The 21,770-nt window shown below is 33.8% G+C and overlaps 2 protein-coding genes across 3 annotated transcripts; both read right to left on the minus strand.

Moving 5' to 3' along the window:
• Positions 1–3,215: 3,215 nt before the first annotated feature.
• Positions 3,216–7,451, minus strand: LOC108345829 (ARM REPEAT PROTEIN INTERACTING WITH ABF2). 2 transcript variants are annotated; one of them, XM_052870485.1, is made up of 2 exons: positions 4,987–7,451; positions 3,216–4,038 (listed from the first exon to the last, which is right to left on the minus strand). In XM_052870485.1, the coding sequence occupies exon 1, from the start codon at positions 6,833–6,835 to the stop codon at positions 5,021–5,023; it is 1,815 nt and encodes a 604-aa protein (XP_052726445.1). In that variant the 5' UTR covers positions 6,836–7,451; the 3' UTR covers positions 3,216–4,038; positions 4,987–5,020. The 2 variants fall into 2 exon arrangements, with proteins under 2 accessions (XP_052726445.1, XP_052726447.1); XM_052870487.1 differs by lacking the exon at positions 3,216–4,038 and having other exon boundaries at positions 4,715–7,079; positions 7,182–7,451.
• A 13,342-nt stretch (positions 7,452–20,793) lies between these two features.
• Positions 20,794–21,432, minus strand: LOC108332114 (60S ribosomal protein L27a-3). The gene has a single exon (XM_017567239.2). It carries the CDS (start codon positions 21,356–21,358, stop codon positions 20,918–20,920), a length of 441 nt encoding a protein of 146 aa, XP_017422728.1. The 5' UTR covers positions 21,359–21,432; the 3' UTR covers positions 20,794–20,917.
• Positions 21,433–21,770: the final 338 nt, after the last annotated feature.

Consider the following 21,770-nt stretch of genomic DNA (forward strand, 5'->3'; position numbering starts at 1 on the left):
TGCTGTCTCGTGCGTAAAAGGAAAAGAAATATTGCCAACTTCTTATGATGTTAGTCAAATATATATACCTTTGTTTTCTTAACCATATTATAAACTTTTAAATCTCAATTTTCAATCGTAAATTAATTTCTCACATGTTTTGACCTTACAAACACTAAAAACCTTGCCACATACAAAACTTTGATGATTTAGTTAATATATATTATGCATCCACATATGTAAAAAGTGTGCATACATTTGTTGACTGTCAAATTTTTATCTCATGCAAGCTAAGCACAACTTTGGAAATTTAAAAAAAAAAGGGATAGAATTTCTTTTAATTCAAGAAAATGGCAAGATTCAAAGAAAAGTACAGAAATGGGTGAGTTTGGCAACATTACTATGCTTTTTAGTTATTTTAATGAACATATATATGTATTCCTTATAAAATTTGAATTGTACATTTGCTTTTACAGTTTTTTAAAATTAACCAATTTTAATTAATCATCACTTTATCTAATATTTATTAAATAAAACTTAACATATGGTGGCTAAGAGATAATGAATGTTAAGATTTATTATTAGTATTTTCTAAAGAAGAATAACCAGAAAATACAATATTAATTAGACATGAACATAACTCATATATCAGTATTGTCATCCAATCCAAAATCTTAAAATTATATATAATGCTCAACTTAAATTCACACTTAAATTTTCAATAGCAATTAATATTAATAATGAAACAATATATTAACCAAATGTACAACTAAATTTAGTAAGGGCCGAAGTGTATTTTCATAAAGCTATAAGAATCAAAAGTGAATTTAAGTTTAATTCTTAAAAGAAATTAAAAAGTCATGTTTAGATAGTCAACTTTTTGTGTACTTTTTTTTATTATAAAAGTTGTATTTAAATGTACAAGTTTTCTAGGAAATAAATTAAAAAACTTAAACCGGCACATATTGAAATAAAATAATAATTAAAACTGTAAAGTATTATTTAAAATTCAACTTTTGAAATTATTATTTTTTTTAAAATTATACTTGTGTTATAAAAAACGGCTTCTTTGTTTGAAACTAAGGTTTTGGAACACAACTATCCTTTATATAGTTTTTCTTTCTTTTAATATTGTTGTTTTCGTAAGTATTTTTTTTAAAAGAAAAACTGCCCCAATCACGTGGTGAAGCCCACAATTTAGATTAACTGGTCAAATTTTAATTGGTGGAGAATGATTCTCGATAGATTCTTTGATCCTTAGCTATGACTAGTAAAATTATTTGTAGTTTAAGCGTCTTCTGTAACAAGGTTAGACTTTTATTGACAATTCTAAAGTGTGATTTGCTTCTCTGGGCTCACGTTCTACACTTACCGTGAATAAAATATGAAAAAGCTAGCACAATTTACACGTTGAGGTTGAAATGATAGCTAACAAATGATTTTCGTTTGCAATTGGTAATGGCACCAAAGTAAAGAAGTGGAGAAATGGAATGAAAACGAAGTTAGGTAGAAGCCAATGATTCATGGTGTTTGGGCTTTAAATCGAATGCATGAGTGAGGCGTTGAACTTAACCTCAGAGAGCTTACGCTTCTAGGGAAATGGATGGACCATGTCATTCAGAATCATGAATTTGAGCCCCCAAAGACCTTGCGATCATAAAAAAAACCAACCCTTTGAATCATTGCAAAATATCTCAACGATTATGTTTGACATTTCGGGATTCTTTAACCCTGTAAAACTTGCTACAGTACTTCTTTTTACCAAATGAATTCAGCTTTATGGCTTGCAAGTGATTATGACCTTAACACCGCAAAGGAAACAGGATGCTTTTTTTTTCATTTCTCCTTTTTATTTTGGGCTAAGGAGAAAGTGAACAAACTTAAAAGTACATAAAGCATTCCTTAAATTGAACGTCTTAATAATGGCTACTCATCAAATATAAGCTGCAAGTTGACATCCATGGAAATGTGTTTTTCACTGATTGCGCTTTCCTTCCTCAAACCACGAAACTTCTGATTGCGTATTCATGGACTGTCTTCTATTGCATATACCACTACTGACTGTGACTTTCTAATTTCATCACACTTCCAATGAATTACTTGGTTGAACTAAGCAAATTGCAAGTTGAAATAATTCCCTTCTAGCTGAAGTTACTCTCAATACAAGTCACCAGGAATGGGCCAGAAAGAAGAAAGGTTTATAGTGTTGGAAAGAAAATACAGGTACAAATATACAAATACTCAATGACATGGTTTCCCAAGGGTTTTAGCTAAGCATGCAGGTGATAATTTGTGTAAAGTGCAATCTCAAACTATTGGCAATGGACAAAACATACTGCATGGCAGTTTACAAACCTTTATTTCTTAATGAGTTACTCAGCCCTACACCATCATTAGTAAATAAGTGACAGCAGATCCGCTACTTTAGATAAAGGAAGAATGATTCCCTGATGAAAGTTCAGTGTGGAATAAAAAAAATTGTCTTGAAATTTGATATAACATACTTCTTTTTTTACAGGCAGAGGTCAGTTCGATTATCTGTCAAATGGGAATTGAATTTGGGTGATCAATCTCTGTGGAGGACCACTGAACAAAGTGTACGCTTTGTGTGCAATTAAATATATAATGATGTGTGTTCAGAACTTGAGAGTATTAGATACGTAATCGAGCAACTCAATATTTCTGGTCACGTGCTTAAATGGTCTGTACAAATTGCAATCAGTTAAAGCCGATATACTTAATTGCGTATTGTTTTCTGAAAACCAGTGACAGGGCCTGTACAACAACAACAAAATATTTAACATACTGAACCAAATGGGAATTCAGGGTCTCCCCTGCTCTAATCATCTCATCTATCGTCTTCAATCGGATTACTATGTTACAACCAACAACAAGATCAGGTTCCTGGGATGACATTAAATAACAATTAACAGATTAGGTCTAACTAAGTTATCACACTAATTCCACGAAAGATATTATTATATTCAGCCTTATCACAAGTATCTTCTGGATAGAAATACCTCAACTTACAGCAGAAAACAGAAATTCATTCGGCCATGTTGAGGACCAAGTCACCTACTAGTCCACATTACTGTTTACAACTTGGTCAAAGACTATTTATCATTTTTCAGTGTGTATAATGCATGCAAAAGCAAAATGGAAACGATTCAGAATAACTTAGCAAATATGGACGCTCTGAGTGAAGGAAATAAATACAGAATAAAACTACGCGTTCATGGCTTTAAATAACATATTTGTAAAAAAATTTACATCAGATTGCCTCAAGAAAGGTAGCTCGGTTTGGAGACATTTTTAATTCCTCAGATTTGCATAAGCTTCGGACAATCTATTCTGTATATTTATGCACTTTATAAATACCCAGGAATTCTTTAGAACTCTTACAGGATAATTTCTGAATCAATGTTTCTAGTAATATCACGACTTGAACTCCACACCAATACTTCTCAAAACATTGTTTTGGCTAACAGAACATCTCACGATATCCTCAGGTCAACTTTTATCGTCAGTGATGTCAAGCTGATATTATGCTTCCACAAGATAATGCAAGATGTTCATGCTCACAGCTTAAAAGAACAAATTTGTCCATATACTCTTTTACCTAGGCGATCCAGACTCCAGCTGCAAACTTCGAATACACTCAAACCCGTGACATGACAACTGTGTCCAAACTTTACCCCATGCATCATATGTAGATTTACAGAGCGAACTACAACAAGGAACTATACAGACACTGCAGCCAGAATAAAATTTGAATCAAAATTATGACTGCCAACACTAGATTGCCTCTTCAAAAGTACATCCCAAGAGATCCCCACGCCACCTTCCATCATCAGTGGTGTTGTACAAGCTCCTGTTATGCTTTACTCAAACAAACAAAATATCCATACCCTCCCTTCTCTTAATAACAGGACAACAATTTCGATATCTAGTCTTCTCTTTTTCTTCTAAATTTGATAACAAAAGTAGTAAAATCTGAGGAATACATGGCTTTGGCTTATTATATAATCCCTGCAGGAATTAGATCTCTAGAAGGAATCCCTGAACAAATGGGACATTTAAGTGATAAAATTTGTCAGTACAAATGAATTGCAATTGCAACTGAAAGAAGTTAAATGCATTGATATCCATGAAGTGAATTTAAGATTTTTTTCCCAGGTTAAGCAGGTAAATGACTAATCTTTCTTCTGATTTTAGACAAGAGTTTCACGACATATATCAGAATAATAAATTTAATGTAGTAGATATGTACGCACACAGACTCAAATAGAACCATAATCCTATGAGTGCCGTTTTCTAACCTTCGGGAAAAAATAAAAACGCTTGTATTACTTTCACAAGCAACTAATTTTAGCTTCCGGAAAAGTTACAAAATAATCTAATTTAATGATTACAATTAATTTTACACATGTTTTTGAATTACAAAAACATTTTTGCCTTAAAAAAGCGAACACAAACAGGCCCTGAATCAATATGTGGGAAGAGCATAAATTCAGAGGGAGAAATGCACAGTAAAATCAGCGATGCATATTGACATAACTTATGGCTTTGTTTGATTTATTTTCTTTTAAAGGAAAGGTCTATGCCGTGCTTTAATCTACATAAGTAGTAACTGTTGCTTTGTACATTTATAAACTGTACTCAGAATTCAAATACAGAATATAAGTCTATAAAATAGAATCAAATCATTGCAGTGATATTTATGAAGAGAAAAAAGGAAGGACAAGAAATCACTAGAATTAGAAAAGTTGGTACATCAAATATAACCAAGTCTAAATTATGTCATATGCAACATTTCCGATTTTATATTCGTAGAATTACTCATCTCGTTGAGACAACCAGTCTTGTGAATATAGTTCGGATGACCAGTCAATCAATGCCACAAATAACAGTGGCTAGGCTACTGAATTGAAATTTAGATATTTTCACAATGTAATAAATCATTTTCTAAGTACAATACACTCTTACTTTTCCATTCAAAAGACTTACAAGGCATTATTTTGATTAACGCAATCAGTGGCACTTACAGCCCCAAGGGCTGTCTGTGCAATTGAGCTCCTGGCTGATAAAGACTGAGGTGGTGTATAGCCTTTGCATGCAGGTCCTTCAAATCAGAATATTGTGTTTGAACAAGACGAGCATACCTCTCTAAGGTATTCAAGGCACGTTCTTGCTCAAGGACCTTACTGTTACCTACATTTAAGGCAAGGTAACAAAGTAATTTCAGGCCATGAACTTGTTGGCGATCATTTATCTGCAGCAGGCTCATTAGCTTCGGAACCCCATCAAGCTCAAGTATTGCTTTAGAATGGTCAACACAATTGTAGTTGTCCGGGCTGACAAACTTTCCCAATGCAATGGCAGCCTCACTGGCTACGTCAACATCTCTGCTACCAAGCTGAGCAACTAAAGGACCAAGAACTTGCGGAATCTTTCCAGAAAAGTTTCTGGCTAAGGAACCAATTGCCTTAATGGCAGGAATCACCAGTGCCGGATTACCCTCTTCCTGAACCACCCTCAACAGCTGATCCAGTACCGCCTTTGCCGCAGGCGCAGTTCGCTTAAAAGCAACTCTTCTAAGATCAGCATTGGACTCTGCCACAGCAGCAATCTCCATGACAGCCATAAGACAATTAAGTTGCAATTCCCCACTCTCAGACTCAATAATCTTAGCAAGACAAAGCAAACCTTTAGTCTCGGTAATCTTCTTGCAACTTGAAAGACACCCTTTGGAGAGTTTCCAGAGAGCCTTAGCACAACTGATTTTGACCTCATTCCTCAACTCCGGGCTCTCAACCTCTCTTTCTCTTTCCCTCCGATGGTGGCTGGAGCCACGGCTACTCCCATCCGAATTTGTCTCCCCAACGTTGGACAAATTCAGAACGAGCGAATGGATACTAGCACGACCGGCCATGGGGTCAGCAAGGACTGTATCCATGGACAACAACGACACGAGGGGTCTAGTCACATTGGCCCTCACGAACTCCTCGCGAGCAAGTTCATGTTGCTCAGCCATAGCCGAGACCAAATTGGCAACAGAGACACGAACACTCATAGGGGAGTCACCAAGGACCTGAACAATAGTGGGGGCAGCATGGGACTCTACGACGTAGCTAACGACTCTCTCTTGATTAGTAGTAACGTTGACAAGAGCATTGGCAGCAGCAACCTGAGCATCAGGGGAAGAAGCTTCCTTGAGAAGCTTGAGGAGAGGGGGAACTCCACCTTCCTCCAAGATGATGAATTTTGTACGCTCGTTGCCTCTGGCAAGGGAGCCAAGTTCAGTGGCGGCTTCAGCGCGGTCCTTGGGCTGACCCAATTGAAGAGTGTAGGTGAAGGTCCAGACCCATGCAAGGATGGGGTCGTTGCTGGCGATGGGGGGGAGGGAGACATTGGTGCCCTCCTTCGAGTCCAAGATGGTGAGGAGCCACACCAAGTCACCGTTCGAGGATTCCAGAAGGTTCCAGACCTTGCGGAAGTCGGCGGTCGTGGTCATGGAGAAGACCTGGCGGAGGACGCCACCGTGTTTCTTGCACTTGCGCAAGAACGCTAAAGTGCGCTCTAGGTTTTTGAAGACCTCGCCGACGATGCGGCGTATGGGGCGCTCGTTCACGCACTGCGTCCCCGACACCACACGCACGACGGAGCGCAGGTTGTCGCACACCACCTGCACCTTCCGCGCCAGCTCCGTGCAGTCCACCTTGGACGACTCCACCTCCTGAGCCAGTTTTATGACGCGGTCTCCCAGTAAGATGGGACCCAACAGCTCTTCTTGGAGCCTCTTTTCCTTTTCCGGAGCAGGATTAGGGCTAGGATTAGGGTTAGGATTGCCCATCATCGGAGACAACACGTACCCCCGCTCTCTTTGACCACTCCCTCTGTTATCTTATCTATATATTCAACCCACCGAAGCAGAGAGTGTATAGAACAGAAGCTAATCAAGAAAATGGGAAATTGAAGAAGAAACCGAGCAAGAAGCTGGAAAAATTGTGCTCCTCGGAGTTCCAGAGTTGAAGGATCACTGCAGGAGCTTGTCCCAGGTTGCTCCTTCTTACACGACTCTACACTCCCCGGATTATTCACTTCACTCCCAGAATAGTGAGTCATTCATTTTAATAATTAAAAAGGACTAATTATTAGAAATACACACAGCAAATATTAAAATAAAATAAAGACAAACATACATTCCTTCCTGCTTCTTATCATCTCAAAGTGTGAAGCTTTTCTATTGAATTACCATTTTTTTTTTGGGCTTTGTTTGTTACGCAGAGGCGAGGAAGGAGAGTAATAAGATACATGAGAAAGAATAGAAAAAGGATGAAGATGCGAGGATGGATCCTCCTTTACTCTGTTAGAGACTTGGACTCAAGTCAACACAGGGTTGTTGTTGACCCTGCCAATGCAAAGCCAGATTAATTTCAACGTAGTTAAATTTAAATGATGCTACGTTCCTTTACTCATTTTCTGTTTTCTCAGATAAATATGCTTTATTACTCATTATATAAAAAAAAAGTCTTTGTAAAGGGACTTTATATTTTATTTTCGTCCATAAAATTTTGCGGTTCATGAAAAGTAATTGAAATTATTATTTTTAATTTGAACTAAAATATAGAGCTTTTTTATTTTGAAAATAAGTTTTAAAATTAGAAAAAGGAAAGTATGGGGGTAGTTACATTACTTTTGTTGATCATGGAACGTGACTTGGACAGAAATGGTGGCGTAGAGGTGTAACCCGCTTATTACGTCTTCAATGGCACGGAATGGCTAAAAAATGAATTTATGAATGTACGGGCCCAAATAGACTTTACTCCTTTTAATACCAATAATTCATTGCTTTATAGGAACAACATCAAGCACACAAAAGTCTCACACTCAGTTAATTACAACATGTTATAAAGTATGTAACCGAGTGTAGAGTATTCTTACACATAGTTTAAGATATTTTTAATTAATTTTGTACTATATGGTCACACGGTCATAGGATGGAATGGAAAATAAAAGATCACTAGAAAGGAATGATTGTTCACATACGTCCAAATTTGTGAAATTCAGATAAACAATACGATGAACCGTACGATCAGCTATGATTGGAGACCAAACGACTCTTAGCGATAAACATCCCTAAAAATCGTCTTTCCAAAATTACTAGGAAGTGTTACTTAGTAGATAATGAGTTATGATTGAGTTGCGATTAGGGTTTCACTAATCATAAGCCCACCTTAAAAACTATAAATAGAGGTCAAATGTAAGAGGATAAGTAATTGCATCTATTGTGAATTTAAGACTTTACTCTAACCACCAATCGGATTAATTACTGACATAAGCATTTGAGTGCTTTGACAGGTACCCCGGACGGTTTGGAGATCAAGGGAGGAAGGACTTCAACTAAGGATATGAGTTACCTAAATAGGCTTGGAGTAAAGTGTGAAGGCATGTTTTTATGGAGATATTCGACCCTACACCCGAAACAAATGTAAAGAGTAAATGTGTTTTCTTAAATAAGATGTAGGTGTATTCGTTTAAAATTTAAATATATTTTTGGTCTTGTATATATGGTCTATTTGTATTTTATTGAAGTATATTAATTAAATCAATAAAGGATATTTAAAATTAAGTTTAATCATGATAGTTTCTATTTTCGGAGATTTTTCTCAAATAGGTCACTCACTTTTTTTTGTCTCAATTGGATCCCTATTTTTGAAAAATTGATGTAATTAGGTCATTGTCATTAGTTCCGTATTAATACTGTTAAAGAAGTGTCACATGTGAGCTCTTAGGTTTTTTGCATTCTTTAAATATTCTTTTATTTATTTTTATTTTTATTTGTTTTTTTTTATTTTTTTTAAAATAAAAAATTTATCATATGTCAAACTGACATTGTGTCACGTTGCAATGACAGTGTGACTTGGCACTGCCAATGCCACGTGTCACTGTTAAGTCACATGTCATTGTATTGGTCTCAATTTGGTTCCTATATTTTTTATTTTATTTTAATTTGGTCGTTGTATTTTTATTTTGTCTCAATTTAGTTCTATTTTTTAAAAAATATAATTATTTTCCTTCTTAAATGAAATTTAGAAACTTTTTATGAATTGTTGAAGAAGAACTGAGACTATTTTTATGTATATCACCTTCAACAAAATTGTTTGAATTTAGGAGGAACAAAAATTGTTTAATTTTTTAAAAAAATATGACTAAATTGAAACAAAATAAACAACAATGACTAAATTGAGATAAAATAAAAATATAGGGACAAAATTGAGATAAATGCAATGACACGTGTCACTGAGTGTCACGTCACACTGTAATTGCCACGTGACATAATGTTAGGTTGACAGGTGACAAATTTTTTATTTTAAAAAAATAAAATAAAAATAATTAATTTTTTTTTACAAAATTCAAAAAAATCACCAAATGACACGTGATACCTCTTTAATAGTATTGGTATGAAATTAACGACAATGACCTGCTTCAATTTTTCACAAATAAAAACTCAATTGAGAAAAAAAAACAAATGAGAAACTTATTTGAATTTTTTTTTCCAAAAATAAGAACTATCAGAATGATTAATTTAAATTAAGATAATTTTATTTTTAATTTAATTTAATTAAATAATATAATAATTATTTAATATAAATAATACATATTTTTTTCATTTTTTATTTAGTAATTTAATTTTAACATTGTATTTTCATTAATATAAATATTCAATTTTAATTCATTAAAATAAATTAGCATAATAGAAAAAGTGGACATTTTAATGTCCTATAAATATAATAGTAAAAAAGATATATATAATACAAAATAAAATACATACATATCACCTGTAAAATTATTTATTCTTTTACGATTGTCACAATTTTCAAATACAGAATGATGAGTTGACACACACACACACACACACATATATATATATATATATATATATATAATTAAGAGTATTTAAATTATTTAAAAATAATTTCTCACACTTTTTAGATTAGCATTATATATTTCACTAGTATATTATTACTTATAGTAATAATGGTTAGTTTGCTTATAAATATTAAGTTTGAAATATTTAAAATTCATGATAACAATAATTAATTATAAAATGGGAAAATTTTAAAATTTTAAAATAAAAAGAATTATTTTTTTATTCCTTTTAATATTTCTATTACAATGTAATTGGAGTATATATGGAGTTAAGATTTGTTTACTCCTAATACCTCATCTAGTTAATTTATTTTGTCTCTAATTGAAAATAATTTTTAATTTTTCAAATATAAAATTATTTATAGATTAAAAAAAACTACACAGATAAAACATCAAAATAATTGAAATAACATAATATTAATAAAAGTCTTTTTCAACTATTCACCAGTTGATTTTTTAATTTAAGTGACTAGATGATTAATAAATAAATAAAATATCTATTTTTCTTAATGAATTTAATACTTTGAACGTTTAAAGTATGATATCATTCTAAGTATATATTGTCATACACTTATAAAGAAGCAAGATATCCAAGGAATTCACAGCCATAAAAAACACATATAATATAAATATCATAAATATACATATTACATAAATAATGCGTTCCTTCTCATAACATATCTCTTGGATATCACACATTTGCCATAAGCTAACTTGCTTCCCAAAAAACTTTCGTACTTAAGCAATCTCTCACTACTTAAAAGAGACAAGTGCATATATCAAAATTAGGTTACGTGTCTTCTTTGCTAAAACACTCATTTCTCATTTGAATGTTTTCACGGCGCTTAAATATAAAATACTATTTAGATATTTCTTAACAAAGTTACAATACATAAAATACATAATATAGATGCATGGCCCACTTCCATATGCAAAAAGTACACATTTCTATTTCCATGTACATGTAATTTATCAACCACACATCCTTCCTACATATCTCTTACTTCAAGTTTGAGAGTGGACGACAGAATATCACCCATATTTTTCTCTCACACAAAGCAGCAGAGGCCAAAAGACAAGTGTCTAAGACAGCAATAGGATCAACAATTATTAATCTTCTAGTCTCTCACACTCCTTATAGTATTGAAGAGCAGAAAACTATGATAGGAAAGAACAGAATATTATTCAAAGAATGTTCAGATAAAATATCAGCATCAAGGGAATTACCATAAGCACAAAACCGTTGAAAATCCAAATGTGAGTCCCAACGAAAAAATTATTTCATACCATGCTTAAATTACTAGATTTGTTCGATTTTTTAAATTAATTTTTTAATTGGATTTTTAGCCATGTGTTTTTTATGAAATTCGTTAAATTTTTAAATTTGTAAAAAATTATTATTTTTCTTGGATCTTAAACTGCTATAAAGGAATTTCACTGACTTTTTTTAGTTTAGGAATTGAGTTAAAACAAATTTAGTTGCCCAATTAAAATGTTTGTAATAATTTAACCATACTATATAACTAAGAAACATTGAGGAGAGAAATTTTTTAATAAAATGGATGTGCGTGAGTTTCTTGCAAAGATCGGTTTTGCTAACCCATGTAGGTAGTCCTTGCTGACACGTGGATTTTGATTAGGAAATTTCCCTCCAGGAAACATTTGATCGTGTGAGTAGGGTGTGTTATCCCTCCAGCTCTTCTTAAAACCATGGCCTCAGAACCTGCTAATACTAAGCAGTTTGAACTCACCACTTCTATTGCATCTGCTCGTGTTCCTTAACTCAACCATCATTCAAATACTAACCATGTGTTAAGTCAAAAAAATCATCTTCTCAGAAAGCAACTATTTCACCATAACATAGCATAGCAAATAAGAATTCAGTCTCATACTATGCAATCATTAGCATGAAAGCCTTACAATCCAATGTCGAGCAGTTGAAGGATTGCAATCACGCATGGCTTCCAATTCTGATCATAGCAGAGTCTCTTCAGCATAAAATGCGTTATTGTGCACATTATTCTCCCCCGGTTCCTCAACTTTGACATTTAATCTCCACGACCTACCAAGCATCCTGATGGTGTAAGAAAGAAAGCATGCAGTAGACAAGAAATAAAGACGTATTTAGTTTATTAGAAGAAAAGTGTTCTGGTTACAGGACAGTTCAGAATAAAACATTGAAACTGGCCACATTCATGTAACTGTAAAACGAAGCAGCCTTAAGAGAAACAGGACAGAGAAGAAGACACTAACTTGATATAATCAATAAACCTGATTTAATTTCACTTAGATAAAAGAAACCATCAAATGGGGCCCGTTAATTGAATCCTTTAAGATCGACCTTAAATTAGTGTTCATCCAAGCAGTATAAACTAGCACAAGAAAAGTTTGGTTTTAACCAGAAATTACCTGATTCAAAGCATCAACAGGTCTAGAACCACAGCCATATTCATGCGAGCTACAAAAAAGTGTTGATGAAGTGGAGCATATAAACCTGGCGCAATCAATGGTTCCATATTTACGAAACTCTCCAGATAACAAGGTTTCTAAGCTTAGAATTCCAGTTATCTTTAACTTCAGCTTCAATTTTTCCATTCTGAAACAACATATCATCCTTTCCACAGAGTTAATCACCAGTTTGTAAGAGTCTCACAAAAAAAAAGGAGCAAAGCGTTATGCAGTTGGTTCATCATAAGGGAAACTTGAATAATTAAACAATTCTGAACTCGCTGAAAAGAAAACAAACTATCTAAAAGATATGATCACATTGAACAAAAGGCAGATAACTGCCCGACAACAATTCAAAGGATGATCAAAGAATGGATAATTGTGAAAAATGCAATACGAAAAACATGATGACTTTACAAAAGATGTAGTGTTTGACTTGCAGGATAGAGAAGTACCAGAAGAATCCATACTCATAGTTAGCCACGATGCACATTAAAGAAACTAAAAGTCTTTGACATTCCGCTAAGCCAGTTTTCCAGTCTTGATGTTTCCACAAAACCCTAAACATACACAATATTCAATTGTCTCAACTCCACCAGTCAAATTTGTGAAATGAGCATCGAAGTATTTGATGTGACCCATGTTACAAAAGTTTGACCATAGAGTTCAAATACCATTCAAAATTCAATTAGAAAGACGAACTTGGAAAAATCAAAAGCACAAATATAGGTATGTTAAACATTCTGGAACGATCTTAAACCCTAACCTTAAAACTTAAACTCTAAATTCTAATCACCCTAACCCTAAACCCTAAACCATAAACCCTAATCCTAATTCTAACCCTAACCCTAACTCTAATCCTAAACTATAAACCCTTAACCCTAGACTCTAACCCTCAACCATAACCCTAAACCATAAACCCTAAACCTTAACCCCTAAACTTAAATCATAAATCCTAAACCTAAAACCCTAAACACCAAATCCAAAACCATAAACCTAAACTCCAACCATAGCCCTAACAATAAACCCTAAACTCTAACATAACCCTAATCCTAAACCCTAAACCTTAATCCTTGTTGAATATAGTGAAAAACTATATTTGGGATTAATCTCCCTTGTGTTAAATACACACATAGGGTTCTCTATTTATAATAGAAAAAATATGGGCTAAGCCCAAAATACAAATAAGAAATAATAACAAACTAACTAAAAGATAAAAGATATAATATATATCTAACACTCCCCCTCAAGCTCGAGCATACAAATTGTATGAACTAAGCTTGGAATAGATGAACTCAGTGTTGAACTAGATGATTTGTCTTCAAGAGTGTGAGGCAAACATAGATGGACAAACAACAGCTTGTGAAACTTCAACTTCAAAAGTGGATGAAGGAGAGCAGTGGTGGACAATGACAAAATGTAAGGACTGATTCCCAATCAATGATGGATGAGTGACGGGATCAACAGTAGTAGCTGAAAGCTAAGAGCTACAAAACTACAGGGACTACACTAAATCCTCATCAATGATGGATGGGTGACGGGATCAACAGTAGTAGCTGAAATCTACAAAACTGCAGGGACTACACCCATATTTATGTGACTTGCAGTGTCTTGGAAACGTACTCCCCCTTAGTGTGAACGGCGGAAATGTGAAATATCACAGTTGCTGGACCACAAAAAACAAAACAAAATATTAAGTTACAATGTTGAAACAAAGGCATCAAAGATCCAAAGACATGTTGGAGGTCCAAAATTCTTTGCTAGACAACTCCCAAGTGGTGATACTTAGCAGTGTATCACAAGAAGATCGGGCTAAACTCTAGCCCAAGAAGAACTGACGCAGTTGCGTCTGTCTGAGGCGGTAGCGACTGTAGCGGCGGTTGACTACGCTGGTGCCGACTGCCGCAAAATCTAGTGAGAGAGGAAGAAGATGGAGATTCTGTGAAGACCAAAGAAGATGGAAGCTATGGTTGCTATGGAGGGTCAGAACAGAGAGAAGAAGCTCTGGCGAGACGACCGGCAGCAGTGCGGTTTGATGCCGACGCCGAGAAGACGGCGCGTGATGAACACGCGTCCGAGATCTACTGGAGAGAGGAGGCGCGTGACATGCATGCGGACGAGACAGAGACGGTGACCACCAGGTTTAGGTCACGCTTGAAGAGACGATCCAGATCCACTGGTTACCGGTCGAAACTGTGACGGTGGCCGGCGACAAGGCGACGCGTGGAGGCGCGTGAAGATGAGTCTGGTCTTGACTCCGACGGGGTTGGCCGTCGCTCAAGGAGACGCTTCAGATCCGTTGGTCACCGGTCGAAACTGTGACGGCGGCCGGCGGCGGCAGATAGCGGCGATGGTCGACGGCCGGCTGCACTGGTGCTGATTGTGGCACATATTTAAGAAGAAGAGAAAGGGCTGCCCATTGAAATTTTAGGGGCTGCCGACGGCCATGGCGGCCGGCCGCCGGCAGACAGCAGAGACCCTGGAAGAAGATGAGAGAATCTGCTCTGATATCATGTTGAATATAGTGAAAAACTATATTTAGGATTAATATCCCTTGTGTTAAATACACACATAGGGTTCTCTATTTATAATAGAAGAAATATGGACTAAGCCCAAAATACAAATAAGAAATAATAACAAACTAACTAAAAGATAAAAGATAAAGATAAAAGATATAATATATATCTAACAACCCTAACCTTAACTCTAACCCCAAAACATAACCGTAAACCGTAAACCATAAACCTAAGTTTAATTCTAAATCGTAAACCATAAACCTAAGTTTAATTCAAAACCGTAAACCTAACCCAAACCATAAACCTAACCCAAACTATAAACCCTAACTCCAATACTAACTGCAACCCTAACCCCAACCCCAACGCCAACCCTAACCCTAACCCACACTTCAACTCTAAACCCTAAACCCTAAACCTTAAACTTAATCTTAAACCCTAACCCCTAAACCTAAAACCCTAAACCATAAATCCGAAACCCTAAACAGTAAACCCTAAATCCCAAACCTTAAACACTAAACCCGAAACTATAAACCCTTAACCTTAAACTCTAACCCTACTCCTAAACCCTAAACCCCAACCTTAACCTTAAACCTTAACCCTAACCATAACCTTAAACCATAAATTTATACCCTAAACTTAACCATAACCCTTAACCCAACCCCAAACACAAACCAAAAACCTTACACCCTAAGCCTAAAACCCTAAATCTCAAACCCTAAACCTTAAACTCTAAGGCCTAAACCCTAACCCCAACCCCAACAACAACCCCAACCATAAACCCTAAACCCTCAAATCCCTCTAACCCTAAATTTAACCCTAAAAACTAAACTCTAACCCCTAAACCTAAAACCCCAAACCCTAAACCATAAACCATAAACCCTAAATCATAAACCATAAACATCAAATCCAAAACCCCTAACCCTAAACCTCAACCATAACCCCAACCCTAAATCCTAAACCCTAAAACATAAACCCTAACCCCAACCTTAAACCATAAGCCATAAACCATAACCCTAACTTTAACCATAACGCTAACCCTAACCCTAAACCTAAACCATAAATTATAACCATAAACCCTAAACCCTAAAAACCACCCTAATCCCAAACCTTAAACTTAACCCTAAACCCTAAACCACAAACCTGAAACCCAAAATCATAAACCTTAAACCCGAAACACTATACCTTAAACCCCCTAACCATAAACCCTAACCTTAAACCATAAACCCTAAACAATCAACCTTAACCCTAACCACAACCCTAAACCTTAAAAAATAAACCCTAACCATAAACTCTAAAACATTAAACCTTAACCTTAACCCTAACCCTAATGCTAACCCTAAACGTTAACCCTAACCATAAACCCTAAATCATCAACCATAACCCTACCTATAACCTTAAACCCTAACAAATAAACCCTGACCCTAAACCATAAAACACTAAACCCTAACCATAAACCCTAAACCCTCAACCCTAAACTCCAAACTCAATCCCAACCCCAACCCTAAACCACAAACCCTCAACCCTCAAACCACCCTAACCGTAAATCTTAAACCATATACTTAACCCTAAACTCTAACCCGTAAACCTCAAACCCTAAATCATAAACCTGCAACCATAAACCCTAAACCTGAAAGCCTATACCTTAAGCCCTAAACACCAAACCCTAAACCCTTACCCTAACCCTAAACCTAAACCCTAAATTCTAACCTTAACCATAAACCCTAATCCTACCCATAACTCTATACCCTAAACCGGAAACCTTAAACCCTAAACTCTAATTCCTAAACCCTAACCACAACCCAAACCCTAAACCCTCGAACCACCCTAATCTCAACCTTAAACTTAACCCTAAACCCGAAACACAATACCTTAAACCTTAAAGCCCAAACCCTAAACATTAAACACGAAATCCTAACCCTAAACCCCAATCCTAAACCCTAATCCTACACCCTGATCCCTAAACCATAAATCCTAAACCCTAAACCATCAACCTTAACCCTAACTATAACCCTAAACCCTAAAACATTAAACCCTAAACTCTAAACTCAAAACCGTATACCTTAAAACTTAAACCCCTAACTCTAAACTCTAATCCTAAACCCTAAATCATAAACCCGAAACCCTAAACTATCAACCCTAACCATAACCATTAACCCTAAAAAATAAACCATAACCCTAAACCTTAAATCATTAAACCCTAACTCTAAACTTGAAACCCTAAACCTGAAACCCTACACCCTAACCTTATCCCTAACATTATCCCCAACCCCAACTATGAATCCTAAACCTAAACCCTTAAACCACCCTAACCTTAAACCCTAAACCCTAAACCTACCCATACCCTAACCCTAACTCTAACCCTTACCCTTAACTTTAACCCTAATAACCTTAATCAATTAGTCATGTGTCTTAATTTTAACTCATAGAACTTCGTATCAACTTTAAATCTCTACAATTATTTTCTTCCTATAATTGATGTAGGACTTCTTGGTTATATGGATTTTTTATTTATATATTAGTCATTTTATTAATTTTTTCACTCCGAGTCTTTAGTTACCAAACATAAATTGGTCTTCACAATTCATGATTTTTTTTTCCATTCTTTCATTACCATATCGATTAAGCTTTGTAATGCTTTCGTACACCTGTTGACATGGAGAAATTTAACGAAAAATAACTCCCCCGAACAGTAATGGACCAGGAGCACCACCTCAAGCACCTCTTCTCCCTTGACCACCACATCCATCACCAAAACTTTCTGAACTTTTCGAACCACGAACAACTTCAGGGGGTGCAGAGTATGTATATAAGAAAAAAAATGGACGTTTAATAAAATTGAATGAAGTGATTTGATGAAGTAAAATTCTAACACCTCATTAAATGAGGGTACTTTAGAAATTTGGAAGTATGGGAAAAAAACCCTTAAAAGGGCAGGAAAAAAGCCCAAAAAATATTAGATTAGAATGGCAGAGAATTCTCCGAGGACATTTTGCAGGATTCGATAAAGACACTCTTATAATTATGACATTATGCTAGTTTTAAGATTATTTATATTTGTTATTGAACTAATAAGCTAAATAATTACGTATTAATTTTTATTCCTTCTTTCCTTTTTATTTAATTAAATGATTTTAAATCAATCCAACCACAACTATTAAGATTGCTGTTAATCAGTCAAAAGCAAATATGTCATTTAAACCATTTTCTAAATCTTTAATCAATTAACTAATTCTAACAAAATATGACTATTTCTATATATTAAACTACCAAAATAGCAATCAATAATCAAAACCTAATATATTAATAATTTTATTTTTAATTTAAATTAAAATTAAAATACTACTTATTTAAATTCTTTAAGAAATACGACATATAGATTTTACTTACATAAATTAATTTTTGTTCTAGTTTTAACTATTTAAAATCCAACTAAGAACTAAGTGAGGCAGCCAGAAACCGTTTCGGTGTACTTCTTTAAGTTGGGTGTTTCATTCTACGTCTCCAACATCTCATCTACATCTCCAAAAATAATTTATTTTTAACCTTTTAACATTTTATTCTATACCATCAACTTTTTCACAAATTTTATTTTTAATTTTAATAAATATCTTTTTATTTTCTTCTCTTTTTTATCAAAAATACTTTAATAAATATCTTTTTATTTTCTTCTCTCTTATTAAAACTATTCTACATCACCTTAATAATCTAATTTAATTTAAAATTTAAATATTATTTAATATAAATTTATATTTTAATTATCATTAAAATATGATTTATATGGTAATAATAGTTATATTAAAAAATAAAAATAAAACAATTAGAATAAAAATAATAATAAAAAATAAAATAATAATAATATAAAATTTGATTTAATATATTTAAATATATTAAATTATATTAAAATAAATTAAATAATTATTAAAATTTAAATAAAAATAAAAATTTTAAAAATGTTTTATCGAATAAAAATTCGTAAAATATGCTAATAGTTTTGTTTTTTATTTAAAATTTAACAAATATTTAAATTAATTGAAAATTATAATGTTATTATTATATTTCATAATTTAATAATTATTAAAATATGATTTATTTTTATAATAGTTTTATAAAATAATAAAAATAATAATATCTAAAATAAAAGTAATAATAATAAAAATAAAAATGATGTTTAAAATTACATTTAATATATTAAATATATTACATTATATTAAAATATTAAATTAAATTAAATTATATTAACAAGTTTTTAAATTTTTTTTATTTAAATTTTAATAATTGTTTAATTTATTTTAATATTTTAATATTTTAATATATTTAAATATATTAAAACAAATTTTATATTATTATTATTATTTTATTTTTATTTTAATTATCTTATTTTGATTTTTTTAACATAACTACTATTATAATATAAATCATATTTTTAATAATTATTAAAATATAAAATTATATTAAATAATATTTAATTTTTAAATTAAATTAGATCATTGGTGAGAGTGTTTTTAATAAGAAATGCAAGGAAATAAAAATATTTATTAAGGTATCTTTAATAAGAAAAAGAAGAAAATAAAAAGATATTTATTAAAGTTAAAAATTAAACTTTTGAAAAAGTTGGGGATGTAGGATGAGATGTTAGAAAATTAAAATTGAAATTTTTGAAAAACAGTGCTTCAGGTTATGTATATGTATAGTCTACTTTTTCAGATTAAACAAGGTTAGTCCAATTCAAATTCCTAAAAAATATCCATAATTCTTATTTAAAAATAAAAAAAAATAACAAATCATAAGTAAAAGGCCGGATTTATTTGCTAAGGGCTTCCTCTTTATGGTGACATGATTTGGGCCAGAACCAAATCAAGTGTACTGCCATGAGCAAGCTATTCGTCAAGTTCTCCTTCCCGATAAAAAAAATCAAGACTTGAAGGGATGTAAACAACCTATTCTCTTGGACTAAAGATTAATTAAAGGATGGTTTACGGTGCCTTACCAGAAATTGGAGCAGTTGTAATACCCCTCTAAATGCACACCAATGTTGAAAGTGGAAGGAGAAAACTCCAGCCAATATCATCAAGGAAGAAAAACTAGTCATCAAATACGCATATACCAGTCACTTAATCTATGCAATAGGTGATCACATTATAATTTTAAGTGTCCACAACAAGTAACTAGTTTTAACAGTCTCAAACAGATTAAAACTAGCATTACAATTAACACCTCGATCCGGTATTATACCAATTCAAACGAAAGATAGTAGGAGACACAAAAAAGTTAACACCAAATTACACAGCCAATTGAGAGGAAGGACTAAAAGGAAACGGCAGGGATTCATTATATGGTATGTTGAAGCTGAGTATCAAATTAAACCTGACTACACACCTCATTCAACTCAATCCAGAATTTATGTAAACCCTGATTAAATACACTTTCATTCAACTTCATCAAATACCCATGTGTTCTTTTCCCTCTAATTCGAGTAAATGAGAGGGTACCAGTATTGTTTCCGTTAAATTGTAACGACATTAAAACAATGAAACAGTAAATCATTCCGTTTTGTCGTGTGACTCATTCCACTGACCAATAAACATCAAATAACAAAAGGAAATACAAATGCATCTTAGGGTTAAAAGGGAGGCATCCCAATGAACAGAAATCCCAAACATTTACGTGTAAGCAAAACCAAGGCTCAATTTGCTCAAATCCATTCTTTGATCCCAATATCGCTGCATTGCAACTTCCATGAATCAAAATATTATAAGCAGATATTTCGCAGCGAATGGGGATGCATTTGAAAACTTGTACGAATGATAATGACCAGTTGCCAGAGGCATAAGCATCAGCATCGACACAACAATCAAGAGGTTCAATTTCGTAATGTAAAACAGGGAATCGACAAAATAACATGAAGCAAAAAAAGATATAATCCGGAACATTGAGAATATAAAAACCATTTAAACTAATCGAGTTCAGACAGATAGATAGATACTAGAACCAAAATCACATGAAAAATAACAGATCTCAAAATCCTTTTAAACAAAAATACCCTAAGCGGTGAGAACAACGGCTCCACCGGCCTCCTTGATCTTCTTCTCGGCGATCTTGGAGACAAGTTTGGCCTTCACAACAAGAGGCTGGTTCTGAGGCAAAACACCTTTACCCAAAACCTTAAAGTAGCCGAACTGGGTGACATCGAGCAAGGGAGCGTTGTCGGCGGTGGCCTTGTCCTTGGCCTCCTGGGGGAGAAGGGACCATAGCTTGTCGATGTTGACGATGGGGCAATAGAACTTGTTGCGGAGCTTATGGAAGTAGCGCATACCCACCTTACCGAAGTAACCTGGATGGTACTTGTCGAAGAGGATACGGTGGTGGTGCATACCACCGGCGTTACCGCGACCTCCGGGATGCTTTCTGTGCTTTCCGATACGGCCGTGCCCGGCGCTCACATGACCTCTCTTCTTCCTGTTCTTCTTAAACCTAGTCGTCATTTTCTCTTCCTCTCTCTCTGTTCCTCTCTCACTCACTATCTATCTCACGGAGCGGCCGCACCAGCGAATTAGGGTTTTGGGATTTATATAGTATGCTTCGAAGGGTATTTTACCAATTTACCCTCGCTCATTCATCATTTTCCATTTTGTTTATTAAAATTTTCAATTTTCACTCTCACATTCACAGCGTTTTTTTTTTTAATTAAAAGGATTAATATGTGTTAAGAATATATTTTAAAAAAATTAGAGCGTTACTGTAATTTTTTCAAAAAAACTATTAAATAGTTTTATTATCATATGATTTCCAAAATTTAATGTAAGGCTTGAATCTGAAAGCCGTCTTTTCTGTCTCTGTTTGTTTTTTTTCTTATTATTATTATTATTCATCTTTATTTTTCTCTCTGTACGTCGT

This window comes from Vigna angularis, chromosome 1 (genome assembly GCF_016808095.1).
Source record: "Vigna angularis cultivar LongXiaoDou No.4 chromosome 1, ASM1680809v1, whole genome shotgun sequence".
Lineage (NCBI taxonomy): Eukaryota > Viridiplantae > Streptophyta > Magnoliopsida > Fabales > Fabaceae > Vigna > Vigna angularis.